This window comes from Lissotriton vulgaris, chromosome 2_1 (assembly GCF_964263255.1).
Source record: "Lissotriton vulgaris chromosome 2_1, aLisVul1.2, whole genome shotgun sequence".
Lineage (NCBI taxonomy): Eukaryota > Metazoa > Chordata > Amphibia > Caudata > Salamandridae > Lissotriton > Lissotriton vulgaris.
The window spans coordinates 399,904,269-399,926,769 of record NC_141687.1 but is presented as its reverse complement, the minus strand read 5'-3'; the positions used below and the strand labels follow the sequence as shown (position 1 = coordinate 399,926,769).

Genomic DNA, 22,501 nt, shown 5'->3' with positions numbered 1-22,501 from the left:
TGGGGTCCAGGCGATAAAGTCCCTCCTCCTCCTTTGAAGGGTGAGGGGGAGGGGGAGGGTAGAAAGTGGATAAGGTGATGGACTGCCCTAAGTGGAAAGGAGTGACCACCTTAGGCAAGAAATCAGCTCTGGTCCTAAGAACCATCTTATCCACATGGAATGATGTAAACGGAGGCTTGGAGTTAAGAGCCTGCAACTCACTCACGCTCCTTGAGTAAGTGATTGCAACAAAAAATATTAGGACGCTCGCCTGGCTGATGAGGGGTAATGCCCAGAATCCGGTCTCAGGATGCTGGTTTCTGGTCCCGGGAGGACCTGGCTTGGCATTTCGGGCTGGACTGTTCCCATGAGGCACAGGGTCAAGACTAATTTGCATATGGCTGGGTCTAAACTGGGGTGGCATGGTGAGCAAAAGAATAATGGATTTAACCAAGATATATTGACTGGGAGTGAATGTTTGATTTGCTCTGAATTCTGTCAATCATCAGTATGTCTTTTACTATTCAGAGAGTGAGGCGCCTATTCCAAAATCTTTGGACGTCTTAGTAGGACTTTCAAATGGTTTCCCTTTGTTTGCTTTCTTTTGCCTAGTTGGTCTATTGTGTATAGGATATTATCTGGGAGAATGCAACTAGGTGTGTTCTCTCTCGCTCTCTTTGTGATGTTTTTATTACAAACCTAGTTTGATCATCCCCAGTGGCAAAGCATAACTATTGTCATTCATCAGCTTATAATAGTATTATTCCAAGAATATGAGGAGTTTCTTGGTTGTCGTGGAGATACAAAATGCCTGCTTTTCTGTGGCATCCGGGTAAAGAGAAGCATTTTTTTTTTAAAGTTAAGGGATTGATTTTAAATGCACCTTTTGCATCAGAGGAATGGTTACAGATAATAAAGTTCTGTTGGTTTTGCAGGCTGTTTTATCCCAATTTGTGGATCTTCCAACAGTATGGCAGAGTGGCTTCAGGAATACTCGGAGTCATCAATTGATGACTGGAAGACCATCGTTTGAATGCACTTGACACACCAATATTTTAGGTCATATTTGAGGCATACTTAACAGTAAATTAGCCTTCCCAGTGCCCACAGGAACCTCTACTTTCCTGAGGGTGAAATAGGAGGCAAACGACATAAGTATAGGTAGGCATTACTGTACAAAGAAATCAGGGACCAGATAAGCACTGCAAACTCACAACTTCCCAGCATGTCTGGTCTCCCCTTCACAGCCAAAGTTGCAGGGAAAACTGGCAACAGGTAACTGACTCGTTTCATCGAAGAGAACGCCATCTTCGACCCGTCCCAATCCGGATTCCGAAGCAACTTCAGCACCAAAACCCCCCTATTCGCCGCCACAGACAACATCTGCACAAAGGCCATTCAGCAGCCCTCCTACACCGTCTCCACCCGCACACTAGTCGCCAGACTACCTGACGCAGGCATACAAGGAACAGCCCTGGACTGGATCCGATCATTCCTCACCAGAAGAAGCCAAAGGACTAGACTACCATCCTTCCTCTCTGATCCGATAAAAATCCCCTGCGGAGTCCAACAGGGGTCAACACTGAGCCCGAACCTCTTCAACATCTACATGGCCCCCCTCGCACCCATCGTCTGGCAAAACGGCCTCAACATCGCATCCTATGCCGACGACACCCAGCTCATCATCTCCCTCACCAAAGACCCCACCACCGCCAAACTCAACTTCCAGAAAGGAATGCAAGACGTTGAAGTCTGGATGACTGTTGTACTTGGCCCTTTTGACAGGTTCACCCCTGAACTTTTTGCCTTGTAATATTACATAATGATAGTGATTTCTGGCTTCTGCGCGCTTTTAGCACTGTGGCCCAGTGTAAAGTGCGTGCGCTCTCTGAGTGCATGAGGTGAGATTGGCCTGCCCTCCCATAGGAATGCATGGGGAATATGTGTGTCCATGGTAGTTCCTGATGTGTGGGGAGTGCAGGGGCGAGTTTGGTATGTGCAACCTCGTGAGATTAAATGCTGCACGATGGTGTGTGCAGATTTATGGTGTCTAGTGAAGAAGTGCCACTTTTAGAAGTTGGCATGTCTGGGCAGTGAATGTGAATTGACTGTCTGCCTTGTGATTGGCTGGAGCTGGTTGGTGTGACTGGCTCCAGGAGTCAGGATGGCTCTGCCCAGTGGTGAATAGGGAAAGCTGCATGTTGATGGCAGGGAGGAGTTGCACCTGGGACCTGAATAGGGCTGGGCCTTTCCTCCACAATGTTGGCTCCACCCCCTGTGATGTGTCTGATGTCCCTTGCCTGTCCTGTGAATAGGGAGAGTGGCTGAGCAAAAGAAAGTGCTCGAGAACCAGTTGCATCTGGTTCGCCCCTTACCTGCACCTTTGGAGACAAAGGAATATGTGTATAAAAGAGGGGCTGTGAACCCATTAAGATGTTCTTGTGCTCAACTTGAAACAACCAGGGGCGTGCTGCTGCTGGGACCCAGGGGAAGGCTTGCCTCCCTGGGCCCTGCCCAGCCCCTGGATGCCTGGGAGACCTTGTTTCTCTGGGACCCTGTTATTTAGGGACCTTGGGGACTTTAGGCTCTGTCCCTTGCCTCAGGACTTTGGTTGCCTCTAGCGCTGCTGGACGCGCTATCCCTTGAGGACCCAGCGAAGGAGAAGCGTGGGCTGCGCAGCGCGATGCTGCAGCCCCTTTACGAGGGAAACCCCAGCGTAAGCCTACCCCTCGTTTTTGGCCCACCGAGAGTCACTGCCGTGGGCAACCAGGAAGTCAGGCACTGTAGTACCCGACGGCGGGCAAGACTCTCGGTTTGGAAGTGAAGTCCCGCGCCCGCCGCTGTGCTGTGATCGGAAGAAGCCGGCCGAGCAAATGGCTGCATGCTGCCCGGGGCTCCAGTGAGCTGTTGGGAGCCCTGGTAATCCAGTGGAGAGCGGGAGTCCCCGAGAGGAGGTGAGGACTCCCCCTGTCGACCCCCCGCTGGATCCGCAGCATGGACAGAAGAGAAGGCAGCGTGATGCTGCTGCCCCTCCGCACAGATGAGGAAAGCCTTCAGAGTCTGGTAAGGAGAGGGTTGTCCCATTGGTCGTCCAGAGTGGTCCCGCTGTTGCGGGCCGCTCCAACGTGCCCCATTGCTCGTAGGGCCCCGGGGGTGGGCGGGGGACGGGGGTACAGAGAGCCTCGGGGTGCCCGGGCCTATTTGTTTAAAGTCCCTGTGAGGGGCTTGGGGGCCTCAGTGATGTTAAAGAGCCCCGTGAGGTGCCAGAGATGGCACCTTGCTTTTTCCTGAGCGGCCCCGTCCTGCAGCGGGTCGCTCCAACGTGGCTCCAAAGTAGGGGGGCATGTTTACTGGTTTCAGAGCCTACGTGGATCCAACGAGGCAAATGTTTTATTGATTTCAAGAGCCGAGATGGCTCCAACGCTTGTGGGCATCTTGGATTGTTTAAGGAGCCAGTGGACTCCTGGGGCACAGTTGATTTTAGAGCCAGATGGCTCCAACGCCCCTAAGCTCTGCCTAGATGGCTCCAATGTTTGGCGCAAGTTATTCCCAGCGGCCAGTGAGAGCCCATGCCTTCACTTCTTTACAGCTGTCCAGCAAGTAGTGGGCAGCTGCACCGTTAAGGCGCCATCTGAGAAAGAGTCCCTGAGAGGGACAGAAGTGGCACAGAGGTGCCAGGCCTTCCACGACTGCGCAGCCCTTAGTGCCAGCTGCAGTGTTTAGGCCCTGTTATTGTTCTCAGCTGCCCAGCAGGTAGTGGGCAGCTGCAACGTTTAGGTTTTTGCGCAGTGGCGCAACCTGGACTTTCGCTGCCTAGGCAGCAGCCCTGACTCTCTGGACATAGGGCGTTTAAGCCCCCTTTTTAGATGGCCAGTTGGCCAGGGGATGGTTACTTTTATAGGGCGCCAGGCCCTAATGTGATTTATGTGCTACTGTGATTCATGTACTAATGCTTTTGGGTGCTAGGAAATGTATGGTGTATAGTATGTTTTGCTCACCCTGTTTTTGATACCTCTAGGTATGGTTTATGCATAGGAGGTTGTTTTACCTGTTTAGGTTTGTATTAGGGAGATGATACTTCCCCGTGTGATTTACGCCCCTAGTGTAAAGATTACTTAGGTGGCGAGGGTCTATGGTAGTTAGACTTGTGGGATACTGTGCATGATGGATTTCTTGTCACAGACTGTTGCAAAGTACAGTGATTATCTGTGTTCACTGGCTGTACGTTCTATGACCTATTTTACTTGTTTGTTTATGATTTAGTTCACTTTTACCAAGATCACTTTGTGATGATCCTGACAGTGGTCCTTGTGGCCCTGTCAGGTGTACATAATCCCTTGTAAATATTGCCCGCCGGCACAATGTATATGGTGTGATTACTATCTGATGTGTTTTGAGAATACAAAGGTTATTTTTGATATAACCTTGTGTGGCGTTCCTTTTGTGGGGGGCCTGGGATGTTGTTGCTGGTGGGTGCCTGCACAAATGCTTTACACATTGCCTCCGGGATAAGCCTTACTGCTCGTGTCACGTTGCCAAGGGGGTAGGCAGGGGTTATTCTTGGAGTGTAACTCCCTTGCCCTGACTAGAGTGGTGGTTTCTGCCTGGCTTTGGCAGAAGCCTCAGCCAACCAGAAATCCCATTTCTAACAATGACCAACAGCTGCCTGAAGCTCAACGCCGAGAAGACAGAAGTCCTCGTCACCACCCCTTCAGCATGGGACAGCACCTGGTGGCCACCTGCCCTCGGAAGCCCACCCACCAACTCAGACTATCCAAAAACTTCGGCATTGTACTCAACTCATCACTCACCATAAACCGACAAGTCAACGCCGTCACCTCCAGCTGCTTCAACACCCTCCGCATCCTCTGCAAGACCATCAAATGGATCCCCCCTGAGTCAAGGAAGACAGTCACCCACGCACTCATCACCAGCAGACTGGACTATAGAAACACACTCTACGCCGGCATCAACAAGTCCCTACTATGCAAACTCCAGACAATACAGAACATCGCCGCCAGACTCGTCCTCGTCATCGTCATCTCCCGGCACGAACACATCAGCCAACACCTACATAGACTCCACTGGCACCCGGTGGAGAAAAGAGTCCCCTTCGAAATCCTTACTCACGCCTACAAATGCCTACACAACGACATCATCAGCAGTGCATTGCGAGTGCGCAAGTTATAGTTAGCTGAACAAACTATAACGGGGGGAATTTTACTGGTTTTGTACGAGTGAAATGACCAACTAACTAGAACGCCCCTGAAACCTATGGCTTTTTCAGTGAATTTCTAAGGTTTTTTAAATGTTAATTTTGAACTAGAACGTGCATGAAACCTTTGTTTTTTCCAGTGAATTTCAAAGGTTTTTTAAGGGCTAATTTCTAACTATAACATGCCTGAAACCTATGTTTTTAAGTGAATTTCTAAGGTTTTTTTAAATACTAGTTTCTAACTAGGTCTACAGAAGAAGGACATGTGAAGAAAGAAGAAAAAATGCACAGAAAGAAGGAAAAGTAATGCCGAAAGAAGCAACAGAAGTCCACAAAGATGAAGAAAAGTGCAGGAAGAAGCAAGACGTGCAGAAATAACCAACAGAGGAGCAGAAAGAAGCCTTGTAACAAAATCTTCCTGTGCCAACAACTTTTTCAGACAGGTACTGGTGGTAACTGACTGACTAACCAGGCCTAGAGCCAGTGCTATGCTAAAAGGCACTTAGAATACAGTGAAAACACCTACATACACTAGGGAACACTATACGTTGGGGTACCCCTGTGATTAGCATGACCTCCTCTGTAAGGCCCTAGTACATAATAGGGCAGGGGGATTAAAACTACCTCTAAGTCTAACAAGCATTTGCAATGCAATAGGTCTTGCATTAGAAAAGTTTGAGTTATTGGTATTGTAAATGACAATTTTTTTATTTATGTGTTGGTTTTGAAAATAGCGAAATTAATAGCTTTGTCATTTACAATGCCAATAGTTATAACTTTCCCAAATGTGACACCTATTGCATTTGTAATGCAGTATGTGTTGTATTTACGTGACTTAGATGTATTGATATTACAAATAACAATGGCTTAATTTTTTTAAATATTTAATACTTAAAAAGTCATTGTAATTTATAATGGGAATAGCTTAAACTTTAGTAAATAACTTTTGTGAATATTATGTTCAGTGTACTTTATTGTGACGAAAATCCAAGAACAGAAATGAAATATTAACATATTTTTGTGATATTTGTAATAAGGCTTGAAACATTGATAGAACATATTTGAACTAGTTGTTGTTGAATCGTTGCACAGATTGATGCTGTGGTGCCCCTGAGTGCTGCTGTGGTGCCCCTGAGTGATGCTGTGGTGGTGCGCTAGATAGAGTGAGGGCGATAGATAGATAGAGTGAGGGCGATAGGTAGATAGAGTGAGGGCGATAGGTAGATAGAGTGAGGGCGATAGGTAGATAGAGTGAGGGCGATAGGTAGATAGAGTGAGGGCGATAGGTAGAGTGAGGGCGATAGATAGAGTGAGGGCGATAGATAGAGTGAGGGCGATAGAGTGAGGGCGATAGATAGATACAGTGAGGGCGATAGATAGATACAGTGAGGGCGATAAATAGAGTGAGCGCGATAGATAGAATGAGGGCGCTAGATAGAATGAGGGCGATAGATGGATAGAATAATTATGTGCCGTGTAATTATGTGGCACTGAGTGGTATTTGAGTGTATGTTGCATTGAGTGCAGTGTAATTATGTGGCACGGAGGGGTATGTGGAGTGTATGTTGCGTTGAGCGCAGTGTAATTATGTAGCATATAATTATGTGGCACTGAGGGGTAATATGAGGAGTGTATGTTGTATTCAGTAGAGTGTAATTATGTGGTGTGTAATCATGTGGCACAGAGTGGTATTTGGAGTGTATGTTGCATCGTAATTATGTAGCATATAATTATGTGGCACTGAGTGGTATTGTGTGGAGTGTGTGTAGCATTCAGTAGAGTGTAATTATGTGGTGTGTAATTTTGTGGCACCAAGTAGTATTTGGGGTGTATGCTGCATTGAGTGGAGTGTAATTATGTTGTGTGTAATTATGTGGCACTGAGTGGTATTTGGAGTGTATGTTGCATTGAGTGCAGTGTAATTATGTGGCGTGTAACTATGTGGCACTGAGTGGTATTTGGAGTGTATGTTGCATTGAGCGCAGTGTAATTATGTGGCACTGAGTGTTATTTGGAGTGTATATTGCATTGAGGGTGCAGAGTGTGTGAGGGTGCAGAGTGTGTGGCCTAAAGTAGTGTGCGGGTGCAGTGTGCGTGGCCTAAAGTAGTGTGTGTGTGGCCTAAAGTAGTGTGTGTGTGTGCAGTGTGCGTGGCCTAAAGTAGTGTGTGGGCGCAGTGTGTGTGGCCTAAAGTAGTGTGTGGGCGCAGTGTGTGGGCGCAGTGTCACAAACATTTCATACCAATTAAAGACAGCAAAATTGCAGCCCTACTTATTTGAGCATCAACAATGAATTGTGATGAATTTTAACGCTGCTGCAGCTGCCCAAAAGCACTATTAATCATTTCACTGGATCTCACACTGCAGATGCTTCTACACAACTTTTAACCTCCTTACAATGTAGCAAAATTGCGCTGGTATTGCGTGTACCATCACTGCCAAAACTGAAATTAAAACTGAAGTCTTTCACTTTACAAATATAAAATGAGTGGAGGCACAAAACATACCCGAAGCAACTGAGCCACCCACCAATTATAGTTTACACATATTATCTGCCACATTCAGGTATGACCAGGCATTTCAAATGTCTTTCTTTAACAAAGTCTAGCATTGTGTCGATTTATATATAATGTCACCTTGTAACTCAAAGCCCGTTTTCGGCATGATTGGTGAAGTGTAGAAATCCCAAGATCGGCACCATGGTTAAAAACTGTCACGTCGGTGAACGCCTTCCCGTAAAAGCAATAGAAGCCCACAGTCCTCACAGCAACGATATTTTGCACGGTGCCCAGAACCAGAAATCCTTATTGACAAACTGAGTGTCGCCACATGCTTAACGTAGAGAAAGACAGTCCCTGTGCTGAAAGTCTCCCGACTTCCTCGCGCAAAGTGCTCCTCCCCACCTCAGCCAGTGCCACTTATTCCTCATCTCAATTGAAAGTGTGGGGGCTCGTCAATGGTTTTCTTTCAGGGAATCCTCCCGAATAGTTGTGAGCTTTGATTTCGCCCGCCCATGTGCGAGGACCTGGGAACACTTAATAATATTTTTGGAGGCACAAAACATACCCGAAGCAACTGAGCCACCCACCAATTATAGTTTACACATATTATCTGCCACATTCAGGTATGACCAGGCATTTTAAATGTCTTTCTTTGACAAAGTCTAGCATTGTGTCGATTTATATATAATGTCACCTTGTAACTCAAAGCCCGTTTTCGGCATGATTGGTGAAGTGTAGAAATCCCAAGCTCGTGCTGCAGTCCGCCGCCGGCCTGCGACCAGGAAGTCAGGCAGGCTGGGCGGGACAACCGGAAACAGGAAGTAGGAGGGCGGGAGCCTACCCCGCCTCCCACGGAAGAGCCGCGATTGTTTGGAGCACCGGAGCAGGCAGGAGCCTACCCTGCGCCCCGGTGCCGAAGAAGGGAGGAAGAGTCCTGCTGCCGGTGAGAGCCGCTGCACCAAGGAAGCCGGTGAGTGGGGCTTCGCCTTGTTGCTGGGCTGCGAGGGCGGGGGCATGTGTGCGCGCGCGTGCGGAAGCGGGCTGTGTATGTGTGTGAGCGTGCGTGTGTGTGTGTGTGTATGTGTTTTGGAGTCTGTGTGTATGCGTGTGTGACTGTGGGGGTTGCCTGTCTGGGTGCCTGCGTGTCTGTATATGTGCGTGTGCGTGTGCATGCATGCGCGTTAGGCTGACTTGCTGGGAGTATGGGAGGGAAGTGCACGGCGCGGCGCAGGACAGAACGTGCGCGTTCGCGCACCCAAATCTGCTCGTGACAGTTTCTTGTCCCTCATTCCCCGGCATCGGATAGCTATAAGTCTCCGCCCTGGACGCATCCTTCGGATGCGAATTCCAGAGCGAGACCTAAAAAGGGGCGTTGCCTGGGCCACCTCTCTGCAACGCAGGCCTCTGGCGTTTACTGGAGGTACCTGGTGGGCTAGCCCCCAGGTACCCTCAGGATTGAAAGTGGAATTTATTCCCCAACTTAAAACACGCCACAGGGCTTGTTTGAACACATGTCACCTCAGGCCCCGCCCCCTCCAGTCACCACTGTGCAAACTAGCCCTGAGGTGCATTTTAAGTTGGGGGATTAAGTCCCCTTGAATCCCGAGGGTCCCTGGGGTCCAACTTGCCCACCAGGTACCTTCAGTAAGCGCCGCTGTGTTGCAGAGAGGTGTAAAAAGGGGGGTGGCCTGGACCACCACTCTGCAACGCAGCCCTGTGGCACTTACTGGAGGTTCATGGTGGGCTAGTTGGCCCCCAGGGACCCTCAGTGTTGAAGGGGAATTAATTCCCAATTGTAAAACGCACCACAGTGCACGTTTGCAGAGTGTTGCTGGGAGGGGGAGGGCCTCCGGCACGATCGCAGTGTTTTGTAATTATTATTATTATTATTATTATTTTTTTTTTTAGAAGAGGGCTGTGTGGCCCCCCCCTTCTTTTTACTTTTTTTAGGCCATGGGGACCCCATCCCCAGGGCATGGCCACATAAATATATATTTTTTTTTATGGAGGGGGGCTGCGCGGCCCCCCCTCCTGAGGCCTCTATTGGCCCTAAGGACCCATCCCCCAGGACCGGCCTTTATTTTATTTTTTTTGGGTGAGTGAGGGTGGCCGCTTTCTGGTCCCAGGGACCCCATCCCCCGGGCCTGGCCATTGGGTTTTTAATTTATTTTTCGGAGGGGGGCCTTCTCAGTCCAATATGGCCTAAGGACCCCATTCCCCTGAGCCGGCCCTATCCGTTGGGAACTGTGGGGGGGGGGCCCCTATGCCCCCAGGGTCCTAGCCGGCTCCCTGCGTCCTGCAGGAGCCGGCATTGCTTTTCCACATGGGGAGCTGCTGACATGCAGCTCCCTTTGTGGAAAAGCAGGTCCCCTTGTGAAAAAGCAATCTGCTTTGCTTCACAATGAAGCAAGAGCAGGTTTCCCTGCTCACACTTCAAAGAAGCAAAGCAGTTTGCAATGACAGGGTGGGAGTCGCGCTGCTCCCGCCCTGTCATTCCAAACAGCAGTGTATCGGGGTTGACCACCCCGGAACACTGCGGGGCCGGCCCTGGGGGGGGTGGTGGTCACCAGGACTATCAAGGGCTCAAGGAGGGGGGGGGCCACGACGCCCCCCTCCCAAAATTGGCAAAGCCCCGGGGAGGTGGTGGTCCCCGGTGCACGGGGGTCCGTAACAGACCCTCGAATTTACATAGTCAGTGCCCCGGGTAGTGGCAGCCCCCGGGGTGTGTGGGGAGGGCACGAGAACCCCCACACAGGTGTATGTTTTTTTTTTTAAAAGCCATGTGGGGGTGGCGGTCCCCGGGGCAGGGAGGGCCAAGTGACCCCACAAAATAATTATTAAAAGCCCCGGGCGGTGGCGGTCCCCAGGGCTGCGGGGGCCTGCGTGAGCCCCCGCAAGTCAATTTTACATGCCCACCCAGGGGCTAAATAATAACGAAGAGCGGGAGCCCATGCTTTTTTTGTTTGTTTTTTTTTCCGGCCGAAATTCGTGCTGGGTACGCGAATCTCACCTATTTAAAAAAAAAAAAAGCTGTTTATGGCCCTGGTGGTCCATGTGGGACCCCCTGAGCAGGCCTAGGGGGTCAGAGTGTTTCTACCTTGCCCCCTTTTCTTGTTTTTTACATTTGATTTTTTGTTTTCTTGTGCCTCGATTACTGAGGCACAAGATGGCTGCCAACACCTCCTGGTTTGGACAGTTGACAGCCAATTAGAATAAAGCTTGTGGTCGGGAGGGTCCGCGGATGCTCCGTGCCTCTATATATTGAAACTTTTATTTTATTATTTTCTCAGCAACTACTGAAATGATTTACACCATTTAAAAAAGGGCGCTTTCTGAACCAAGCACTACCTTTTTGCCACATTTGGTGTAATTCCGTTCAGCAGTTCGAGCTGTAGCCATGTCTAAAGTTTCCTATGGGAAATTCATTTTTCCACCTCTTTTTTTTTTATTTCTCAGGAACTACTGAATGGATTTACAGCATTTAACAAAAAGAGGTCTTTCTGAAACAAGGGCTACCTTTTTGTCAAATTTGGTGTAATTCCATTCAGCAGTTTGGGCTGTAGCCGTGTCTAAAGTTTCCTTTGGAAATTAACAGAGAAAACAAGTTTCGGGACCACCCTTTTATCTCAGCCCCCGCTTGGCGAATCACCCCGAAACTCCCAAGATAGAAGCTGACAGGAGCGGGCCACAAGTTTCGAAAATTTCACAATGATTCGTCAAACGAAGCCAAAGTTATTGGGAAAACAAAAAGTGCTTTTCCTATGGAAAATAGGTCCTAACTATAACTACCTACTGGCGACGCCAGTAGGTAATATAGATAAATAGATATACATCTATATATATATATATGTATATATCTATATAAATATATACATATCTATATATAGATATATACATATACACACACACACATACATACTTGTGCTACTTTATTGTTTGTTAAAGTGGATGGAGTATGAATTTTTTGCCACATGCAAACAGTGGTTTTTTTATGTTAGAAGTCTGGCATAGGTCTCGCCAAATTCATGTTTTCCAAAATAATCACAGTAAAAATACAGAAACACAATTTAAAACAGAAAAACACTGATAGTCACAAATGATGCAAACAAACTCGCACTTCACGCTTAATGTACAAGAAGCAATTACAAATACTGGTAATCCTTTTACAGATACATTTACATACTATCCTTACCACTTTGAAAGTGAGGACTATGAATGCAGCTTTATTTATATGTTGTTTGAGTCTGTGTTTTTCTTTAATTATATTGTGCTTTTAGGTACAATTTATATGGATAAATATTTTGAGGTCATAACATATTGCATCCAACTGGTTTCAGGTATGTATTTGGCAAGGTTGAAGATAATAACTCAATCGCTGCTGTGTCTTTATTATAAGATGCAAATAGGTTCTTCAAGTGACAGCATGTTGGATTTAACCAGATGTCAGAGATCCTCTTTCAGGTCATCTGTCAATGCTTTATCTGGCTTTTCAAGCTCTTCCAACTACGATTTCTGGAATGTGGATATTTGCAACCTATCATTAACTGTGCATTAACAGTGTTGTCAAGATGGTCTAGTGCTAGGAGACTGCATCAACTGATTACAGGTGTACTGTAAAGCACACTAAACATGAAAATAAATACTCCTCCTGTAAAATGATTTTTTTAAAATGGAACAAAACCCCTAGATCATTTAATGTCAGTCTGGTAGTACTTGGTGTTTTTTCTTCAGCACTTAGGTTGTTTACATGAAACACATGCCAAAATCAGCAAAGGTGCTGGGGCGTGGGACACTTAGGGATTTTGCCCAATGTCACAATGAAGGCTCATTATACTCAAATGACAGGATGACACCTACCATATGGAGATTTTTTTTTCAAATTGACACAATTCTAGCCTTAGTCAGAAGATACCAGGATGATGCACATCATAAGAATATATGCGAGTCACACTGAAAAATCCATATTTTAGCACAACATAAGATGATTTAAGGCAGCAGCCCAACTAGTTGTAGACTGTTACAACAAAGATTCAACAATAGAAGCAAGATCACAAAACTGAATCAGGAAATGTCTTTATCTTAATAGACAAGAATACATACTATGCATCATAGGACTATATGTAGCATCTTTTTAGGACACTTATGAATTCATCTAGATGATGGCTGCTAATCTCACCAGGCTATTTTCTTTCCAGGCTTCCGGGAACTTTGGACGCTGCTTCTCTCTTGATACCAGGACTTGCATATCTTCAAATGTTGGATGGTTTCCAGCCTCTGCCTGGAATGCCATTTGGTACTCTGGTACAGACTCTCCTGTCAACATACATTTGTTTTCTTTTAAGAAACCAATGAAGACATCCAACTTAAAAGAAATTATACCATCATAACACAATTTTCAAACAACTACATTGCTACAGAAAGCTCAAATAAATCAAAGATGCAATGCAGACTCTGGCATCATGTATTACCCTTTGACTTGCTTATCACTACGGCATCCAAACAGGTAGGCTAGCACTTGGTGAAATCACCTTCAATCACAGAAGTTGTCTAGAATCTCTATTGCAGTCAATAATTTAGAGTTCAGTTACTATTCTCTCCAATGACTGGGATTATCACTATGATAAATGTACTGTACATTGTAATGCTGGGCTAACCGTCACTAATCGTTTATTAGGATTTTTTGCTATATTGGAAAGAAACTTCATCGCTTCAATGTTGTAGCAGACAGCTCTCCGCTTCTCTTAGTTACTTTGAACAATGTTCTGTTTTGGTTAAGTATCACACATTCTCCTCTAGTCCCATCTCGGCCCTAGCAGCAAAGTGACCTGACTTTTTCTTGCATAAGTTGTTCTTCCTTGGTTGTTTGGTACTTATATATAGCATCCAGCACACACATTATTTGTTGCTAGGACAGTTTCATCAGTATTTCTAACAGCTCTACTAGCCTATGAATCATTTTTTTTTGCCACTCCAAAAAAATCTGAAATATGTTTTGAATACAGACTTCATAAAACCTACATTATAAAAAATATAAATAAAAACGTCATGTTCAGCTGCACCTGAGGTACAGTGAGAAAAGCATGAAGCCAAATATCGCAGCAGAGATGAGATCTGTTTAAATTATGAGGTTTGTTTTTAAGGTAAAGATATTTCTGGTGGATAGAAGTCTCTCTGATGAAGAATACACTGTTGCAACCATTTTGTCCTTAATATCTCCCAGATCCTGCCATCACTGCACAGCATTTTCCTTGTACACATTCGCCTAAATGTAGTGCACTTCAGTGGCATGGATGGTAGGGCAATCTCTGCTTTTATTTCATGTTTTTTTCCAGTCTCATTTTTGTGACCTGTAATTTTTTAGATATTTATTTGCAAACATATGTACACCATCTTTGGATAGCAGCACTTTTACTTTTTTAGTTCTTTTAATACCTATGGCATATGTTTGAAAAATAAATTATTAAAAGAAAGTATTGTAGGCTTGAGAAGACAAAATTCTCTAGGCAGTAGTTGGAGTCAAGCTTTTGATTTGAGGCCTGATAGAAAATGTCATGATTAATGACAAAAGAAAACAACATGATGGTATCCAATGTTTGAAAGATCGTCCACACTAGCTATTTCATAACATACAAGCAACCACTTTGTGCCTGGATATGCATTCATCATCACTGTATACAGATTCTGATCAATATCGCTTGCATTCTCAATAATGTTGATGTATTTGCTGTGGTCATAAATTTAGCCGAAGTACTACAGTACTTTTGCCTACTACATCAATGTCCCTGCTCTCTATCAGGAGGGACAGTGCAAGAAAAAGAGACAGGATACCTATTTTGCATCACTGATTCCACATTAGGATCTGGTATGGGGATACTTCAGGGAGAGAGCTTTGTGAAATAATGTCCCTTGTCCTATCTTGTGCTTTTTTCTGCAGTTAAAGTAAAAAGGCCACAATGGAGTGCGAGAAAGATGTAGGTTAAAAATAACAGATATGGGTACAGAGAATATGGAGCTGTATAGTCACTCTGTTCATGATGCCATATCGCCTATGGATAATACTATTTATGGAATTACATTTTTAGAAGAAAAGCAGAGTGTAGAAGTCGATCATTAATTTGTCTTTCTAAAATTCAAAGAATTATTATATTCATTCCTTAATTCTCATCAGTCCATTAAAAAGAAATAATCACTTGGGAGTCTTGTGTTCCTTAATGGCTCCAAAGTTTTGTATTCAATTAATGCTTTCCATCAAAAGTAGTCAACGCAGCCCAGCCAAAGCGTTTTGTGCTGATGTTTCAATGGACATGTTGTTTGGACTGACTGAACGAGAACAACGAGAACTGGATATGAAACATTTATATGAATTGTGCAGCACCTTGATAGACACAACTGAGTGACGGAATCATGATTTTGAGCCCTGATGATGTCTGTAGGGACAAAACGCGTTGGCTGGGCTGCATTGACTGCTTTTGATGGGAAGCATTGATTGATCTATTAAGAAACACAAGACTTAAGTGATTTTTTTTAATGGACTGCTGAGAATTAAGGAATGAATATTATATGTTTTAGATTTTTGGAGAGACAAATTAATGATGGGCTTTTACACGCTCATTTTCTTCTAAAATTGGATTTTGCATGAACGTGGCCGGGGACAGTGTGACCACTTAAAAGTTGAGCGTGAGAGTATGCTAATGGAATCATCTTGATATTACACAAGTGCACTATTGTTCTTAGCCCACACTGCCAGTTACAGAAATTTGAATTGTATTTATGGAATTCACCTTGGGAAACATGGGAGAAGGATAAGTTACTTACCTGTAATCCTAGTTCTCTTCCAGGGGTATACTCATCAAAGTCATAAGCAGTGAATAATCCCCACCCACGTTCGGGGACCACGGACCATATACCAATATATATATATATATTTATATATTTGCCGCTCACAAAACACCAATACGAGGCACTCCCAGGCGGATACTGACAATGCGAGGGTGCACCCGCATATCCATTATCGCTCCAATATCCCAACGTAGAATTCCATCCACAGGAAAAAAAGCAGTCGCGGGGGCCGTTTGTGTCAGTTTTATTGCAAAACAAACACAGCAACAACAAACAAACAGACGCGTTTCGGTCGTAACCTTCTTCTATGTTTACCGAAGCGTCACTAAGACCACCATTTTAAAACAGGGTACATCAAAATAAACAAGGGACATTAACACTTGTAAGTTAGTCGAGGAGCATGGGCGCCATCTTTGAAAGCCCAAAAAACAACACATAATCTTCTGTTGTTGTTGTACAAGACTTAATAGTATGCTCAATTTCATAAAAATCGCGTGCATTATTCATATCAACAGTGGATGACTGGTGGATAACTAAACTAATACAGCCAATGGATGGGCATGTTTAAGAAAACAGCCTAATTCCTCACATTTCATGTTCAAGTAATGCTCATGATGGCAAAATTATCAACCCTGACAAAATGGCAGTCTATGAAGCAGTCCACGAACCATAGATTCTAAATCATCTCAGACAAAATATCACACAAGATAGTGCAGAGAATCAGAAGAGTCCAGAGTCCAAAGAAAATAGGTGAGTCAGAAAGGATAATAAACCATCCAGGTAGAAGTACACAGTATCCTGAAAAACATAATGACATAATGACAGAACTCATTCCCCTAAATGAACTGCTAGTTATTCATGCATATTAAGTCCCATCGGCACCTTGGTTTGTTTTCCAGTAAAAGAATTGGCTTGGTAGTTTGGTCTGCCCTGTTCCCATGCTGCACTGGCCAGGGACAGACTAATTTGCATGTAGCCAGGTTCTGAGCTGGGATGGTGCAGTGAGCTAAAAAACGGTGATGGATCAAGCCCTGATCTGTTGACTGGGTAGGAGTGTTCTGCTTAATTCAGATACTCTGTCCATCAACACCCCCCTTTTCTGAATCGTTTTGTCCACCATAAGCGTGGAAGGGTATGCTCAGACATGAGTCCCTTGCTCACTGCACCATCAGGATTCAAGCAAGCCGGGCCGAAGACGGCTGTAATGCCAGAAACCGGTCCCCGGAAGCTTGTTTCCTTTCCAGTAAAAGAATTGGCTTGGTAGTTTGGACTGCCCTGTTCCCATGATGCACTGGGCCAGGGACAGACTAATTTGCATGTAGCCAGGTTCTGAGCTGGGATGGTGCAGTGAGCTAAAAAACGGTAATGGATCAAGCCCTGATCTGTTGACTGGGTAGGAGTGTTCTGCTTAATTCAGATACTCTGTCCATCACCACCCCCCTTTTCTGAATCGCCTACATAACGTAGGCCGCAGGGACAGGTAAGACAATAAACACTGTAGGATGTAGTGCAAGTGAGAAACTTTTTGATCTTCCTACGGATCCCTACCTTCGGAATTTCATACGTCGGGACCCTTTTACTAAACTTGCAAGCCTTACATTTCCCGCATGGGAAAAATCCCTGCAGGGGACCAAACGAGGATTTGGGAATGTCTGCCAGATGACTAAACTAGCTCATTTTTTAATGGATCTGGCCTTCCTGAATGTTATTAGAGGATTAGACGGAAGATCATCGCTCCGCATCTCATCTGTGCGAAGAATATGCCAACTTTTCTTCACGATCTTTTTGAGTAGGGGGGCATTCCTAGAATAGGTGGTAATAAGACGAAACCTTCCACCTGAATTGGTGTGGGTTTTCTTATCCTTTTTCTTAAATAGGTTTTCACGTTTGATGGTGTTTGCCCTGTCATAGGCTTTACTAAGAATCTCAGGGCTGTAGCCTCTAATATTGAAACGTTCGATACTTTGTTCAGCCGCAATCTAGAATTCCTCGTCATCAGTGCAATTGCGTTTAATCCTAAGGAGTTCCCCTTAGGGGATTCTCGTTATAAGATTTAAAGGATGACTGCAGGTAGCTACACGCACTGAATTCCCAGCTGTGGCCTTGCGAAATAATCTGCTTTTCAATTTCCCTGACTCGATGTAAATATTCACATCAAGGTAATTAACAGATGTCTCGCTGACCTCCCCTGAAAATTCAAGATTGACCTCATTGTTATTGAGTACTTTAATACTCTCTGGCTGTTTCAGGGGTACCGTTCCACACGATGAATAAATAGTCTATGAAACGATGCCAACTTATCACTCTTTCAGTCCAGATAGCATTTGATGCCCCCCAGGCCACCTGCTCCTCCCACCAGCCTACGAACAAGTTCTTGTAGCTGGTGGCGAAGCAGGTGCCCATCGCTGTACCCGACATTTGCCTATACAGCTGTGACTGAAAGAGAAAGATGTTGTTAGATAAGCAAAACAATGCAAATTCCAGCACCATATCACTGTGCTGTGCAAATTTCAATGGGCGTTGGTCCAAAAAGTATCTCATGGCTTCCAATCCATCTGCATGCTTTATGGAGGTGTAGAGGCTCGTGATATCCAGTACCATCATTGTGTAGCCCTCTCAAGGGACGAATCCTCCGTAAAGCAAGAGACCTCAATCCGGTGCACTTCCGTGGCCATCAACCCGCACTCTATCAGGACTTGGCTGCCATCCATTTAAGGCATGTCAATTTGTCCAAAAAGTCTGTGGTATCCCGAATATAGGATTTCAATTTTTGTACAGATGGCAAAAGAAAGAAATCCACATAAATTGAGAAATGTTCTGTCAAACTTCCTTGCGATGCCACAATGGGTCTCCCCGGTGGCATCTCCTTATTTTTATGCACCTTAGGCAGGTGATAAAAAGTAGGAATAGTCTGGTTCAAACGTCTAAGAAATAGAAAGTCATCCATCTCCAATAGCCCTTTGTTATGCCTTTTGGTTATTATAGAATGATATTCCTCAATGCTCGATTGATATTCATTGCTGGTAATGGGCAGGTAGGTGTCTATGTTGGTCAGTTGACGAAGAGCCTCTCGGTTATAGTTCTGTTTGCTCTGAAGGACAATATTCCCGCCTTTGTCTGCAGGCTTATAGATGATCCCTGCATCCTAACTAAGGCTCTTTAATGTGCGTTGTTGTTCTTTGGAGAAATTATTTATCTCTGGTCTGATAAATTTCTGTTTCCCTCGAAACCGTGTCAAGTCCTTAATGACGGCTTCAGAGAAAACATCAATGGCATCGCTTCCCAGTTGAGGATTAAATTGTGAAACCGGTTTGAACGGCGTGAGGCCGCCAACTTGTTCTATTTCCGTAACTGCCAACTGTTGTGATCTACTCTTAGAGGTCAAAGTCATTCCTTCATTTTCATTCCGCAAATCTTCCAATACCACAATGGCATTCAAATCTTTACCAACCAAAAGATCAGTTTCGGATGTCAATGTTTTTCTTCCTTTGTATGCCAGATTGGACTTTTGTTTTAAAGAACTTGTGAAGTTTGAGTTTACGCGTGAATTTGTATAAATCAATCCGCGTTTGTGTGAATTCCATATCTCGTTGTGGGCAGAAGTTGAATCCCAATTTAAGGACTGATTCTTCAGTCTCCGTCAGTTTCTTGTCAGTCAGGTTAATGATGGTAAGATTATCCTCCATCACTGTCGTTTCTTGTTGTATCCTCTTTTGCTTCTCGTGGCGGGAGGCGAAATGTTATTTTTTACGGCCCCTCTGCCCCCTCCTGGTTTTCCTCTTGTTGACTTCTCGGGTGGCTTGCCTGCCCCCCCCCCCGCTCTGCCAGAATTGGCGAATCAGTTTGAACTCCTCGCGAAAAGGAGTAAGGATACGTCCCGACCTCAGACGTCCTGTTTTCATCCTCTGAGGATTCGTTCTCCGTGACTTCCAAATCTGAAGTTACTGGAGCTTCAGTAGCTCCTACTTGTACTGATGTCGTTTTCTTTTTCAATAGCTCATTCCACGGTGCGTCGTACTTCTTGGAGAAGGTTAAAATCCTTCCTTGGGCATAGTCGTCTTCATCCCGGTCAAACTTGCTCTGTTTCCGCAATTTGATTTTTTCTTCATAAGCTTTTAATCGTTTCTTCATACATCCCTGAACTCAGCGATTTTCGCCTGATCCTCCTCCTTTTTCAGCTCCTCTTCAAGCAGCTCAATATCATGAAGTGCCTTCTCACGATCACTCCACGCAAATTTCACCAGCAATCGCAAACTACCTTGACATGCAGCTGCTGTATGTTCCGCCCATGCGTCCAGTAACAGTTGGTCCGGTGATTCATAAGCCGGTACAGTGTAGATCCGCAGACCTCTCGGAACTCTGTTCACCTCTATATAGTTCTGAAGCGAGGTCCCTTCCCACCATTTCCTAATTTCTCGCTCGTACAGCCGTTCGAGCACATTACATTTGGTGGTCACACTGTTCCTTATCGACCCTCCTGGCAGCTGATGCGTGGCGTCTCTTTTGTCTTTCCCTTTAAACATGTTCATGGCCGCTTCGTGCCACTCCGTTTCACAGAACATGCTGTATGACTAATCACTAGTTGCTGCAAGTAGACAAGAAAATGTGTCCTTGCCCCCTAGCCTTGACCTGGTGCAGTTATCAATTCGGTAAATAAGTAAGTACGCCAGCCGGCGTCTTACCGAGACTCGTCGTCGTGTACAATACTCTGGCTCTTCGTGTTTGTCAACACTGTTAGTCTCCCGATATGACTCCTCTGGACCAGGACGGTGCCGTGCCAAATTCAATTGCCGCTCACAAAACACCAATGCGAGGCACTCCCAGGCGGGTGCTGACAATGCGAGGGTGCACCCGCATATCCATTACCGCTTCTCCGGGGGGGAGGGCGGGGTGCTTATGACTGATGAGTTTACCCCTGGAAGATAACTAGGATTACAGGTAAGTAACTTAACCTTTTCTTCCAGGGGATACTCATCAATAGTCATAAGCAATGAATAGAATAGCAAGCCCATACCCCACACTTCGCGGAGGAGAAATGTAGCACAAGGAATAAGAATAATTAAAAAACAGATGCTACCAGTAACTAACCAAACAGATTTCTCAGAGATGCTGGACCTACTTGAGCATCTGCCCGAGTGTGTGAATCTAAGCAGTAATGACGAGAAAAAGTATGAACAGATCGCCATGTAGCTGCTTTGCAAATTTCGGCTATGGGATATTTCTAAGTAAGGCCGTAGTAGAGGCTTTTCCCCTTGTCGAATGTGCTTTAGGTCTCCTCTGCAGAGATTTATTCGCTAACTGATAAGCTAAGGAGATACAAGAAACTATCCATCTTGAGATGGATCGTTTAGATGCTGCTAAACCAGTATTGATAGGACCATAATTAACAAATAATCGGTCTGTCTTTCTGATATCCTTGGTTTTGTCCAAATAAAACTTCAACACTCTCTTAAGGTCTAGGGAGTGTAAGGCTCTTTCAGGAGGAGTTGAAGGATTAGGGAAGAAAGTGGGTAAAGTGATTCCCTGGTTGATGTGGAAATCTGAAACCACCTTTGGCAGAAAAGTAGGATGTGTCTTAAGAACTACCCTGTTCGCATAAAAAAACGTGTGAGGTTCCTTACAGCATAAAGCTTGCAGCTCGCTAACTCTACGAGCAGAAGTAATGGCCACCAGGAATGACACCTCCCAAGACAGATGCTGCAAGGAAGATTTATGTATTGGTTCAAATGGTGCTCCCATTAACTTGGTAAGGACTACATTGAGCTCCCAAGGGGGAGAGGGAGTTTGCACAGGTGAAAACACTTTCTTTAAGCCTTCTAGAAAATCTTTTACTACAGGCATCTTAATAAAAGAACCTTGCGAAGGTGACTTTCTGTACGCTGTTATAGCAGCTAAGTGTACCTTAATAGATGAGAATTGTAGACCCTACTTAGCCAGATGCAATAGATATGGCAGAATGACTTGCTCCTGCCCTTTTATCAGGTTGTGACCATTATCCAAGCACCATATATAGAAATGCTTCCATTTAAAAGCGTAGGAAGCTCTGGTAGAAGGTCTTTTGGCTTCCTTCAGTATGGTCATAAATCTAAATGCTCATATTGCAAGAGTTCAGGAGCCATGCTGTTAACCTCAGCGAGGGGAGGCAGGGATGGAACACTCTCCCTTGACTCCTGGACAGTAGGTCTGGACGACAAGGCAACCTCCGGTGTGGAACCTCGGAAAGCTGAAGAAGATCCGGGTACCACCACTGGCATGGCCACTCCGGGGCGATCAGTATCATCCTGGAGTTGGTCTTGTAAAATCTGGTGATCACTTCCGGAATGAGAGGCAGTTGGGGAAAAGCATAAAGGAGGCTCTGGGTCCAACTTATCAGTAGTGCATTCCCGACTGACCCTGGTTGCCAAAACCTGGATGCGTAGACGGGGCATGTGGCGTTTGTCTCGTATGCAAAGTGGTCTATAGCTGGAAAACCCCATCTTTGATAAATATCCAGAGCAACGTCGGTGTTGAGCACCCAGTCATGAGCGTCTATGAAGTCTCTGCTTAGAAAATCCGCTTGGACGTTCAGGACATCTGGAACCTGGACTGCCTTTATGGTTAGATTTCTGGCCAGTAACCATTTCCAAATCGACTGTGCTTCCTGGGACAGAACTCTGGATCTGGTGCCTCCCTGCTTGTTTAGATAAAACATTGGTGCGGTGTTGTCCGTTTGAATCAAGAGAGAGTTGGACCTCAGAGATGGGAAGAAGGGCTTGAGAGCCAGGTGAACAGCTCTTAGTTCCAGAAAATTGATGTGGTAACCTTTTTCTGTGTCCATCCACAGGCCTTGCACTTGAAGATGACCCCCCAGCACCCCAGCCCTGCAGGGAGGAGTCCGTGACAATGGTTTGAGTCAGAGTCTCTTGGAGAAAAGGGACACCTGTCATCGGATGAGACGTCTTCGTCCACCATCTGATGGAGTCTTTGGCA

At 45.4% G+C, this 22,501-nt stretch overlaps 1 protein-coding gene across 4 annotated transcripts in view; it reads right to left on the bottom strand.

The window, feature by feature from the left end:
• The window catches only part of BMPR2 (bone morphogenetic protein receptor type 2), a 513,538-nt gene that overhangs the window by 75,763 nt on the left and 415,274 nt on the right, over positions 1 to 22,501 (bottom strand). For 2 of the 4 annotated variants that reach the window (XM_086955265.1, XM_086955266.1), the window contains exon 10: positions 12,870 to 13,006. In XM_086955265.1, the coding sequence (XP_086811391.1) occupies positions 12,870 to 13,006 (137 nt within the window). Of the gene's footprint in view, positions 1 to 12,869; positions 13,028 to 22,501 lie in introns of all 4 variants that reach the window. The other 2 variants (XM_086955263.1, XM_086955264.1) reach the window with 1 other exon arrangement.